The sequence below is a fragment of the Mus pahari genome, chromosome 13, assembly GCF_900095145.1.
Source record: "Mus pahari chromosome 13, PAHARI_EIJ_v1.1, whole genome shotgun sequence".
Classification (NCBI taxonomy): Eukaryota; Metazoa; Chordata; class Mammalia; order Rodentia; family Muridae; genus Mus; species Mus pahari.
The window spans coordinates 24,179,777-24,192,432 of NC_034602.1; the positions used below are offsets into that span (position 1 = coordinate 24,179,777).

Genomic DNA, 12,656 nt, shown 5'->3' on the forward strand with positions numbered 1-12,656 from the left:
CCTCACTGTACCTTGTCACAAACTCAGGCGCTTCCTGTGTGGCGTTTGTGTTAACACACACAGCTATAGTGGGGACCAGAGCAGTCAGTTTGTGCAGGTTCCATAAGTGGCAGAGAAGCTGGAGCGTGGCTCTGTGGCACAGCCAATGTGACCTGTGAGGCCTGTAGCATCCGAACTGTAGTCCGTTGGTCCCCAGAGATGGTAGGCTCAGGCCCAACCCCTACCCAATAGGAAACAACAGGATTTTCTGCCGGTAGCCTCGGGGATTGGCATCATTTGGATGCTGAGACGGTTAGGACCAGGACCCCAGAGCCTGTGCAAGGAGAAAGGAATCCCAGGTGTATTGTCCATCTGGGGCTGCAGACTCTGCACCTCTGCCCCACACTGCGCCCCATAGATTTAGGGTTATTGGTTACCTGCCTTTCCCCAAGGCTGAGGACTCTCAGAGGACCTAGAACCTCTGGCCTTAGTCAAGCCTTCCCCCTGCCCACAGGTTGTCTCAACTGCAGCAGAGTGTCTGAGCTGACAGAGAGGCTGAAGGCGCTGGAGGCCAAGGTGGGTGAGCAGCCCCCCTCTTGTCCTGAGCCCCCTCCTTCCTGTAAACCTCCTCCATGCCCATCCTTTGAACTTCTACCCTCAGGGTAACTCATGGGTTGGTCAGACTGCTTTCCGGCAGCTTGGCCCAGCCCCCTCTTGGTGTCCATCCAGGTCCCTGGCCTCTGCTCCTCAGGGTTTTCCCCGTGAAGCTGATGTAGTCCTATAGCCTGGTGCACCACCCCTCCAGGAGGCCCTAAAGTCCCCTCCCATGAGACCCAGTCTCAGTGAGATAAGCCATGACATATCCCCAGAGCAATGACAGTCCCTGCCTGCCTCCTCCCTTTGTCCTTTATCCTGCCCATCCATACCATCTTCCAGTTTGAAAACGAAAATGCCCATTACACATCTCAAGCCATCTCAAGGGAAAAGGGTTTTTGAAATTACAAAATCTGACAATATACAAGATTCTGAATGTAGAATCAGAAAAACCTCAGAAATCCAGAAAACCAATTACAGAGACTACCGTGGCTCAGAGAGGAAACTGGCAACTTTTGAGGCAGGGTCTCACCGTGTGGCCCAGACTGGCCTGAAACTCACTCTATAGACCAGACCGTCCCTAACTCAGAGACCACCTATCTTTTTAAAGCCTTTTATTGTACATGGAGGGGCTTTCCCCATCCAACACTTGAGTCTGAGGAATCAAATCAGATCTCTGCCCACTGAGTCATCTCACTGCCCCCTCTGTTTTTTGAGAGGGCCTTACGTATCCCAGGCTGGCTTCAAACTGGCTGCGTAGCTGAGAATGACTTTACCTGTACCTGCTTCTTGCTAGGATTACTGTGTAGACCACCATGTCTGGTTTCTGGGGTGTTAGGATCAAGCCCAGGGCTTCTTGCATGCTAGGCAAGCGCTTCGCCAACTGAGCTACAAAACCATCCTTTTTCTTTACTCCTCCTCCTCCTCCTCCTCCTCCTCCTCCTCCTCCTCCTCTTCTTCTTCTTCTTCTTTTTCTTCTTCTTTTTCTTCTTCTTTTTGTTTTTTTGTTGTTGTTGTTGTTGTTTTTGTTTTGTTTTGTTTTTGAGACAGGGTTTCTCTGTGTAGCCCTGGCTGTCCTGGAACTCACTCTGTAGACCAGGCTGGCCTCGAACTCAGAAATCCGCCTGCCTCTGCCTCCCGAGTGCTGGGATTAAAGGCGTGTGCCACCACTGCCCGGTACTTTTACTCTTCTTCTTAAGTGGTGTATTTCTGTGTTGTCCAGGCTGGTCTTGAACTCAAGATCCTCCTGTCTCCACCTCCTGAGTAACTGGGATTACAGCCATGAGCTGTCACCTTTTAAAAAAATATTTATTTGTGTTTGGTGGCATGCAAGGGCTATGGTGTATGTGTGGAGGCTAAAGGACAATTTGGGGTGTTCTTCTGTTTTACTGTGTGGGTTCCAGGAATTGAACTCAGGTTGTTAGTCTGGCCCGTAGAAGCTTTTGCCTGCTGGTCCGTCTCTAACTGGTTCTTCTCTTTTAATCTTTTTTCCTCCAGGTTTTCTGAGCATGCGTGGATATACACTGTCTCTTTGCTCTGCTGTTCCCTCCTCTGGGAACTTGTCCTGATCAGATGTGAGGAAGTTTAGTAAAGTGTTAACTATCCTAGGGAAATCTGGAAGTCAGATCCCTGAAGGAGCGGTTACATAATTACAAACCATCTGCTGTGAAGACAGACCACAGTCGGTGGCCATATTTCCTTTTCCTGACCATTGGTCAGGAGCTTCAAGAACTTGCAGGATCTTAATCCTTGGCCCTGTGTGCGTGTCAGACTCTTGCAGTTTTCCCTACAAAATCTCAGTGGCATAGCACTTTTTTGGTATATAGGAGGCGGTGTGTTCAATCTTCAGCATATACACACATACACTTACACACACACATATACACACACATACACACACTCACACACTCTTACACACATAGACATACTCACACACTTTGATACACATAGACACACACTCATACACACACATACACACACTCACACACTCTTACACACATAGACATACTCACACACTTTGATACACATAGACACACACTCATACACACACATACACACACATACCCACACTCACACACTCTGACACACACACACATAGACACACATATAGACACACAGACACTCAAACTCACACAGACACATACACACACAGATGCACAGACACATATTACATAGACACACACATTCACATAGACACGCAGACACACTGGCAAACACAATAGAAATACACACATACACACACACACACACACACACACACACACACACAGAGCTTCTGCCACCCCACCCCCGTGAAATTTTGCCAGCAGCAGCATGCAATTGTGGCCAGCAGATCCCATGATCACAGAGCTCACTTGGGTGGCAGCAGCAGTGCGGAATGGCTGACTGTTCCACGGTGCAAATCATGAATTGTCTGTCTTGAAAAGGTCACTTCTGATGACATTCTGGACCCCTGTAAGCTCAGGTCTCCAATCACAGCTGGATCCTGCTGGCTCCTTGGGCCTCTGGACCCCTGGGGCCAAAGCCTCCTGGCTGGACTGTCCTCAGTGTCCTGGTGTCTGCCCCACCTCTGTCTTCCTCTTCCTGCACAGGTGGCGGTGCTGAGTGTGACAGAGCAGACAGTGCCCTCAGTCCCAGCCACCCCTGACGACTCTGCCCTGCTCTGGGGCTCCCCAGCTGCCCAGGGCAGCCCTGGAGATGGAAGCTTGCAGGGTAAGGGATAGAGGAGGGTACATACCTCCATGCGATTCTGTAGACTCTCGAGTGGACTTGACGGGAGACACCTGGGAATGCAGCACTTCTAGTTCAGGGAGGGGACTCTGGGGTCTTCCCTCCCAAGCCCAGCAGGGATGCTGCCCCCTGCCTAGCCCCTCACTCAGGGTTTGCTAGGAGCGAGTGGGAATGTGAGGAGGTGTGTGGCTACCTCAAGAGAGTAGAGGCTGAGGGACCAGGACAGAGTCGGGGGTCAAATGGAACCCACAGAGACCAAGGGCATGTTCTTTACTCTGCAGATAGACTTTCTTGGGGGCTTCCTGGGCCCACTGGCCCCAAGGGAGACACCAACAGCCAGAGCCCGGTGAGGATTAGAGGCCCGCCAGGTGAGTGAGCCCAGAGTGAGCGCCTCCTAGGCTTCTTTTTGTATTATGTTGTTTGGTTGTTTTGGTTTGGTTGAGACAGGGTCTCACTGTGAAGTCTTGGCTGGCCTGGAGCTTGCTGTGTAGAGCAAGCTGACCTTGAACTCAGAGATCTGCCTTTCTCAGCTTCCCAAGTGGTAGGATTAAAGGTGCGCACCCCGCATCTGAGCCCCCCACCCCGGAGCCCCAAGCTGGCTCTCTCCAGCTTCTGTAGGGATCCCTCAGAGGCTGCCTTCCCCAAATTGGCACAGTCGAGGTGGACAGGCCTGAGCCACACGCCTGGCCCCTCTGCTCACCAGCCCTCCTGTGTGCCTGTTCATGCCTGGGCTATGAAACATCTCGGTCAACTTGGCTCATATACTTCTCTCAGTCGACCCTGAGCTAGGCACTGGGTGGAGTGAAGCTAGTCTAACTCCGTGATGGCAGATAGCTAGACAGGCAAGGAACATCAGTGTCTAACCCCTCTAACCAGGGTTCTGTGGAGGAACTGGGAGGTCTGGGAACCTGTAGACAGAAGCCAGAATAACTTGGTAGAGATGGCGAGCACGATGCTGTGTTCTTTCCTGTCACAAATGGCCAGGAGGACAGGCCTGTGCACTTCAGAGCCTTTGTATCCACTGCCCCAGACGTCCTTGTCCCCACCTCCCATGTGTCCACTAGTCCCTGTTCTTGCTGCAGGCCCACAGGGACCCCCAGGACGCCCTGGCCAGACAGGAGCTGCAGGAATCCCTGGAAAGATGGGACTTCCAGGGCCTCCAGGTCCACCTGGACCTCCAGGGCCGCCAGCCCCTGTTGGGCCACCCTATGCCCAGGTCTCCCTGCATGGTAAGTCCCCCTGGAGTCCCAGAGGTTTGAGGTGGGGCGAATGAAGCCATCTGTCAGGTGTCAGGTGTGTGTCTAGCTTGCCCAGTTGTCACCCAGCTGTTCACAGAGGAAGGACCCTGAGGCTGGAGAGGAAATCCATGTGCCACACACTGGGGAGAGGGGGCGTGGCTTCAGACCCACCTGGCATTAGGCCCTCCCCAAGCCTCAGAGCGGGCTGCACTCACTCCAGCCCTCAGAATGCTGGGAAGCTCAAGGCTTAACCTCAAGACAGCTCAGAGCTCCCAAGGCCACAGCCCTGGCCCTGTTGCTTAGGGTGGTTCCAGTTCCCTCCCCCAGCTGAGCAGCAGAGTGGATCCCAGGCCTCCCCCTCAGGAAGCCTGACCCAGCCTACCCTCAGGCTGCTAGAGTTTCCACCCCATCCGATTCTGACGTTTGATGAATAACTGGACCCCGCTCCTTCATCCATTCTCTCATTACATCATTTATTCCAACATCATCATTTTTTTATTTTATTTTATTTTAATTTTGCCCCAAACCTCATTGTCCTTGTTCCTGTCGTGTGGATGGCAGCATTGCCGGTCTCTTGGACCCCAAGATCCCCTGTGCAGACAAGCCTGAGATTTGTAGGCAGTTGGTAAAGGCAGCTTTCACTATTATCCCTCTCAGCGGGTGACAGAACAGGGTCAGCCAAGGAGGGAACCTTTCTGGATGTAGCCAGCTAGACTGCGGCAGAGGTAGAACGCAAGCAGCAAGCGCGCATGCAGCTCTCCCTTCCTCTCTGTACCTGACACGGTGTGCGCCAGACTCTCCTGCAGGACCAGCAGGTGATGCCCGACTGCCCGGCTTCCCCAGCTCGACACATTCACTGTCTTTCCCTCCCAGGGGATCCACTGCTGTCTAATACCTTCACTGAGACGGGCAGCCACTGGCCCCAAGGACCCGCTGGGCCCCCAGGTCCTCCAGGCCCCCCAGGGCCGATGGGTAAGTTGAGTCCAGGTGGGGGATGGTAGGAAGCAACATGGTAGGGCAGGGCTATTCGGAGACAATTGATAGGGAACTTCTTAGCCTTGTGGTCCTCTCTGTTCCTGAAGACATTGTGTTTTATTCAGGTCCTCCTGGACTTCCTGGCCCCACGGGTGCCCCTGGGAGTCCTGGACACATGGTAAGTCATTATCCAAGTTCTTCCACCCATGTATAACTCTATTCACCCATCTGCTCAGCCATGCGTTGAGTCAGTACTTTGATATGCAAAGTACTCCCCATAAATCTTCTTAACTCAGTTCACCCAACAAGAAGTAGTATTATCCCTTGAGGCCAAGTAAAGGGGGAATTCTCCAGGCTGCAGCCAGCACACAGGGTGAGGACATCTGCTGCAGACCTCTTTAACAGGCTGACCTGCATGCTGTGTGCTGCGCATATGGTGATGCCCGGCCCACGCTGAGCCTCCCTCACCATTTCCTCAGTCCGCCCCTGTCCCCTGTCTACCCTGTCCTGCCTACCGCAGCACAAGGCTGAGCCTCTCTCTGTCTTATTGTTCAGGGAACCCCAGGCCCTTCTGGACCCAAAGGAACCTCTGGCCACCCAGGAGAGAAGGGAGAGAGAGTGAGTGCATGGATCACCTCATGTGGGGGATTCTGGGGAGTCCGGGGTGCTGGATGACAGCTCTCACCAGCCGATTTAATTCTTTTCCCTTCTCTGATACAGGGACTGCCTGGGGAACCTGGCCCCCAGGGTTTGATGGGGGTTCCGGTAAGTGATGCAGTGCCCCCGCCCCATGCCCACCCCTCCAAGACCCCAGCAGCCCGGGTTCCTGAACCTGGAACACCCAGCCCTTCATGTGTGATTCAGGGCAGCTCCCTTCTGTCATTGCTCCCCATTGCTGGGAGCCATTGTCCATCCCTTTCTGTCAGTCTGTCTGCATGTGGCTTTGCATCTGTTTCTTTCTGCCTCTTGGACTCTGTATTTTTCTTTTTCATTCTCCATCTCTGAATGAAGAATTGCCCGTTTCTCTCTCTAGTATAGCCAACTTTGGCTCCGTGTGTTTTGAGTCTTTGTTACTAAGCAGGTTCATGTTTAGGATTTCAGTGTTGCCTTTGCCTCTGTGGAATTAATATTTATATCTCTAGAATACTCACCTTGAACTCTGCGTTGCTTGCTATTGAAGGAACCACGCCAGCAAAGCGATGCGCTGTCTATGTATGTTGGTGTCCCTGTATTTAAACTGCATCTCTTGTCCGCAACACGAGCCTTGCGTTTTTCAGAGTCTGCTGTTCAGTTCATTGATATTTTCATTTATTAGCAGCTTTCTGTGTGAGCCTGCTGTCTGCAGTCGGTGTCTGTTTATCCAGACTTTTCCAGTCCCTTTTCTTGCCTTTGCTCTGCTCCTGAGTGCTCTGGGGTCCACTGCACCCACTAACAGCTTTTTGTGTTGGTTTTCACGGTTGCTGAGGACAACATTGTCCTTCCCTCCTCACATTTTACCTGAGTTAACAGGATGCTTCACGTGCTATACCAACCGTGGGTGCATGCCGTGGGCTTGTGTGCATGTTAAATGCATGGTGTTCATTCCCATCCTCTTATGCTATCACTGCTCTGTGTTATAAGCCCCACAGCACTTTTGTGAGAATGCTGAGAATTGAGCCCAGGGTATTGGGCTGCATGCATTGGCAAGTGATCAATTGTTAAACTACATCCTCAGGCCAGTACCACCGTCACCATCACCACCACCACCACCACCACCACCACCATCATCACTACCATGTCATTGTCATCTCTTAAAGTCAGTTGCTTAAAAAAAAAAAAAAAAAAGAAAAAAAAGATACAAATTTAAACACTGTACATTCTGTAACTGTGACTTGAAAAAGTGTGGTTTGAACCAGGTTTGAGCATGACTTTAATCCCAGAATTTGAAAGGCAGAGGCAGGCGGTTTCCTCCCGAGTGCTGGGATTAAAGGCATGTGCGTGTGCCACCACGCCCGGCTGGCAGGCAGATTTCTTTTTTTTGTTTGTTTGTTTTTTTTTTTGTTTTGTTTTTTCCAGACAGGTTTTCTCTTTGTAGCCCTGGCTGTCCTGGAACTGTAGACCAGGCTGGCCTCGAACTCACAGAGATCGCCCTGCCTCTGCCTGCGGAGTTCTGGGATTAAAGGTGTGCACCACCACTGCGCGGAATGCTTTCCTTTTCGTAGACATAGTTAACAGCATCTAAAATGACATGGCGGCTCATGCCTGTAATTCCAGGACTTGGCAGGTGGAGGATGGGGAATCACTTTGTGTCTCAGTCAGCCTGAGTAAGTTAGAAAATGAGTGATCAGCCTGGGCTATGGAGTGTGAGCCTGCATCAAAGGCAGAACAAGTAAATAATAATACAGTGAATATTTCAAAGCTGTCAGCACTCCACAGAACTGCCATTCCAGGCATGTACCACCACCACCACCAGCTGAGGCCCAGGTCTCAGCATTAGTTCTCAAGCTGTACAGCAGCAACCGTACAGAGCCTTTGCATTAGTATACTAAAGAATCTGGAGGCTGACGGACACTTCTCTATACACTACAAGTTATATACAAAGACTAAGCCTTTTATGGAGGGATTTGAACCCCCATGGGTTTTGGTGCCCACAGGACAATTAATTCCACATGAATACAGAGGGATAACTGTAGCCTTTTAAATTTGCTCATGTATATATCATTTCTAGTACTATACATTTCTGAAGATCCAGATTTCTGTCTGTCCTAGCTAATGCTCTGTGGCTGCAATTCACATCATAACCAAAAACAGCCTGGGAAAGGAAAGGGTATTTGCCTTAGAGGTTCCAGTCCATCACTCAGGAATGCAGAGACCATAGAGAAATAGGACTCACTGGTTTGGTTTCTCCAGGACGTGCTCATGAACATGCCAGCTTTCTTATATATCCTAGAGCACCTGCTTAGGGGAGACTCCGCCCACCGTGGGCTGGGCCCTCCTATATCAATCAACAATCAAACATCTCCCCCTGCCCCGCCCCAGACATGCCACAGGCCAATCTGATGGAGGCAGTTCCTCAGCTGAGGGTCTGTCTTCCCAGGTGCTTCTAAGAGTTTGTCACATTGACAATGAAAGCTAACCAGTATACTCTCCAATATTATTTCGTTTTAGCCTAAAGAACATCCTTTAGCTCTTCCCATTGTACAAGTCTCACAGTAGTTTATTAGAAACTATGTTTAGGGGATGGTTGTGCTGATCAGGGTTAGAGCTCTTGTCTAGCATCTGTGAGACCCTAAATCCAATTCACAGCTTTGTAATCAAGCAAGCAAGCAGGCAGGCAGCAGGCAAGCAAGCAAGCAGCAGGCCAGCAGGCAAGCAAGCAAGCAGGCAGCAGGGAGCAGGCAGGCAGGCAAGCAGGCAAGCAAACAGGCAGGCAGGCAGGCAGGCAAGCAGCCAAGCAGGCAGCAGGCAAGCAGGCAAGCAGGCAGGCAGCAGGCAGCAGGCAGCAGGCAGCAGGCAGGCAGGCAAACAGGCAAGCAGGCAAGCAGGCAGCAGGCAAATGCATTCCCAACACATGAGAGGCTATGAGGCAGAAGGTTCAAGAGTTTGAGACCAGACTGGAGAAGTGTCTTGGCAGTTAAGATCATTTGCTGTTCTTGCGTAGGATCTGGACTTGGCTCCCAGCACCACATGGTTACAACCATCTGTAATTCCAGTTCTAGGGAATCCAGGCCCTTCTTTCTAGTCTCCATGGGCGCTGCATGTATATTAACATAAATTAACATTCATTAGCATAAAATAAGAACTTTTTTTAACCAATCAATCAGCAGTAAGATACCTTACAAGGTCTCACTATGTACCTCTGGCTGTCCTGGAGCTCACTCTGTAGACCAGGCTGGCCTCGGACTTACAGAGATCTGTCTGTCTCTGCCTCCCCAAGCACTGGCATTAAAGGTGTGCACCATTACGCCTGGCTAAGATACTCTTTATTACAGCTTAGTTGTTTAAAGATAGTTTACTAAATATAAAAGTGCTTGTTGGCAACTTTATCATCTTGTCCTACTTTAAAAATATTGCTCTATGACCTTCTTGTTCATATAGTTTCTCATGAGAAATAAATTGTCACTATTCCCCACCCCACTCCTGTGTGTTTGTGCCTGTGTGTGTGTGTGTGTGTGTGTGTTGCACTTTTAAGATGTTCTCCGCAGCCTTAGTCAATAGCTCATGGCTGTGATGTGGCTAGGTATGACACTCTCTGTGTCTAATCTGCTTTGGGTTCACTGAGATTCCTGAATATGTAAAGTTTTATTCCCACTGGGCATTTCTACTGATCATCTGTAAACAGGCACAGGAACAGTGTACAGGGGGAGTTTTGTGGAAGTCTCTTTGACCTTCACAGGCAGAGGGATGCCTCACAGGACACACACACACACACACACACACACACACACACATGGGAGTAAACACCTATAATCCCTGCACTTGGCAGAGTAGTGGAGGCAGGAGGATCAAAAGTTCACGGTCATTCCCAGCTTCACAGTGATTTCGACACCAGCATGGGATGCAGAAGACCGTGCTGAAAAGATCAGAGAAGCTACCAAAGTGTCTTGCAAAGTGGCCGTACCACTCTGCCTTCTGTCTTGCAAAGTGGCTGTACCACTCTGCCTTCTGTCTTGTTCTATTTCTGTGAGGAGACATGACCAAGACAATTTAAAAGAGAAAGCATTTCATTGAGGACTTGCTAACAGTTTCAGAGAGTTAATCCGTCGTCGTGGTGGGGAACGTAGCAGCAGGCAGGCATGGTGCTGGAGCAGTCGCTGAGAGCTTTACATTCTGATCCACGGGCAGCAGGCAGAGAGAGACACTAGGCCTGCTGTGGGCTTCTGAAACCTCAAAGCCCACCCCAGTGGCACGCCTCCTCCAACAAGACCACATCTGCTCCAAAACGGCCACCCCCCCAGTCCTTCCCAAACAGTTCCCCTAACTAGCGACCCTACGGGGGTGGATCTCACTCAAACCACAAAGTCCTCACAGCATGAGGGAGCTTCATCTTCATGGTATTGTCATTGGATGTTTCGGCCATTCTGATAGGTGTGCAGGACTGATTCATTGGCAAGGTGTTTTGTTAGTGGTGCTTGGTTTGGCTTGGTTTGGTTTGGTTTGGTTTGTCCAGACTATCCTCCCACTGAGGTTGTCCTGCCTCAGCCTCCCGAGTGCTGGGATTACCTAGCCTGGTGTTTGCTGTGATGACCTCACTGCCGTTTTACTGTGCAGTTCCGGGGTGACACTGACTGTGGTGTGTTCATGTGTTCCTTTGCCTTCGTTCATTGTGAGTGTGCTATTCAGGTCTTCTAACTATTTTATTTTGTTGCTGCTGCTGCTGCTTTCTTGAGACAGGGTCTTCCCATGTAGCCCTGGATGTCAAGGTTGCATAGGCCAGGCTAGTTCTTAACTGACAGAGACATTGCCGCCTTTGCATCCCAAGGGCTTGAGACTAAAGCCATGTGCCACCACTCTGGACAATAGTAATATATATATTATATATTTTAATTTCAAATTCCAGCTGCTCACTGCTGGCTTTCATGAGCTTCTATGTACTAACGTGTCTTCTTGCTGTAATAACTTACTAATTCCAGGAACATTTTTGTTAGTTGAGGCTGGTCTTCACTACTTTGTGGGTTCTTTTCCTGTCTCCTAACAATATCTCCTCTGGCTCAATGGTCTTCTCGTCTCACCCTGGCATCTTCTCTCCCTAACCCTACCCAGTCTACTCAGTCTCTTTCTGCACCAGCGCCTTCTCTTCTCCAACCCTGTCAACCTCGTTTCTCAGCCTCTCCTGGCTTTTCTAGATCCTCTTCTGTTCCCAGAGAAGGTAGGTCATAGGGTCAAGCAGTTCTAAGAATTTTCAAAGGCCAGTTGCTAGCAACTAGGGCTCCTTTAAACAAGATAATAAAAAATAAGATAAATCACTTTACAGTTATTTCAAGATTTTCTACATAGATAAATCAAGTCGTGTGCAAAAATAATTGTTTGCCAAATCCATATACTTTGTATTTCTTCTTGTCTTTTTTTTTTTTTTTGGTTTTTTTTTTTTTTTTTGATTTATTTATTTATTATATCTAAGTACACTTGTAGCTGTCTTCAGACACACCAGAAGAGGGTATCAGATCTCATTATGGATGGTTGTGAGCCACCATGTGTTTACTGGGATTTGAACTCAGGACCTTCAGAAGAGCAGTCAGTGCTCTTAACCATTGAGCCATCTCTCCAGCCCCTATTTCATTTTGTTTTAATGTATTGGCTAGGACTCCCAGTAAGTACTGTGTTGAAAAACAATGGTAAGAGGGGTCCTTCTCTCTCTCTCTCTCTCTCTCTCTCTCTCTCTCTCTCTCTCTCTCTTTTCTTTCTTTCTTTCTTTCTTTCTTTCTTTTTATTTTGAGACAGGGTCTCTCTGTGTAGCCTTGGAAGTTCTAGAACTTGCTATGTAGAGCAGGCTAGTCCTCAACCCACAGAAATCCACCCGGATACCTTTTTTTCTTCGATCCCAGCGCTCACAGGCAGAGGCAGGCAGCGCCCTGGGCTGGTGGTCAGTGGTAGAGCTCAGGCTTCAGCATGCCTGAGTGCTTGGGTTAACGTAGCCACCGGCTTTTCCGCCCGTACCCCAGTTCCTGAATAAGGACTCGGATGCTTATTTATTTAAGAATTAATGCCTAGTTCTTAAGCTAGGCTTGTTCCCGGCTAGCTCAGTTATCCTATTGATACCATTCTATGTCTGCCGTCTGGCTGGTTACCTCAATTCAGCTTCATGTGTCCAATTTCCTCAGAGTTGGGGTGGTAAATCTTCCCGTCTGAGTATTTCCCAGAGTTCCTCTCTCTTCCCCCTCCCCCCCTCCTTCCCCTGTGCCCTCCCCACTTCTCTCCTCTCTCTGCTGGATATCCCACCTTCTAATTCTGCCTCAGCTTATTGGCCACCAGATTTTCTTGTTTTTGTTTTCTGGACAGGTGATTATCCCTATACAGTACACATGAGAATATCCATACAGGTCAAACTCCCAGCACTCAAGAAAGAAATGAATTATGAATTATTCTCTGTGCTTCTAAAAGGAATCACCACAATTCCTTCTTATACTCTTTTTTTTTTTTTTTTTTTTTTTTTTTTTTTTT

The 12,656-nt window shown here is 49.5% G+C and overlaps 1 protein-coding gene across 3 annotated transcripts in view; it reads left to right on the top strand.

Annotated features, from left to right (window-relative positions):
* Emid1 (EMI domain containing 1) overlaps positions 1-12,656 on the top strand; it is a 45,553-nt gene that overhangs the window by 17,038 nt on the left and 15,859 nt on the right. For all 3 annotated transcript variants that reach the window (XM_029545240.1, XM_021211037.1, XM_029545242.1), the window contains exons 5-12: positions 494-555; positions 3,165-3,285; positions 3,585-3,671; positions 4,386-4,532; positions 5,415-5,513; positions 5,642-5,694; positions 6,072-6,134; positions 6,237-6,281. In XM_029545240.1, coding sequence (XP_029401100.1) covers positions 494-555; positions 3,165-3,285; positions 3,585-3,671; positions 4,386-4,532; positions 5,415-5,513; positions 5,642-5,694; positions 6,072-6,134; positions 6,237-6,281 — 677 coding nt within the window. The remainder of the gene's footprint in view (positions 1-493; positions 556-3,164; positions 3,286-3,584; positions 3,672-4,385; positions 4,533-5,414; positions 5,514-5,641; positions 5,695-6,071; positions 6,135-6,236; positions 6,282-12,656) is intronic.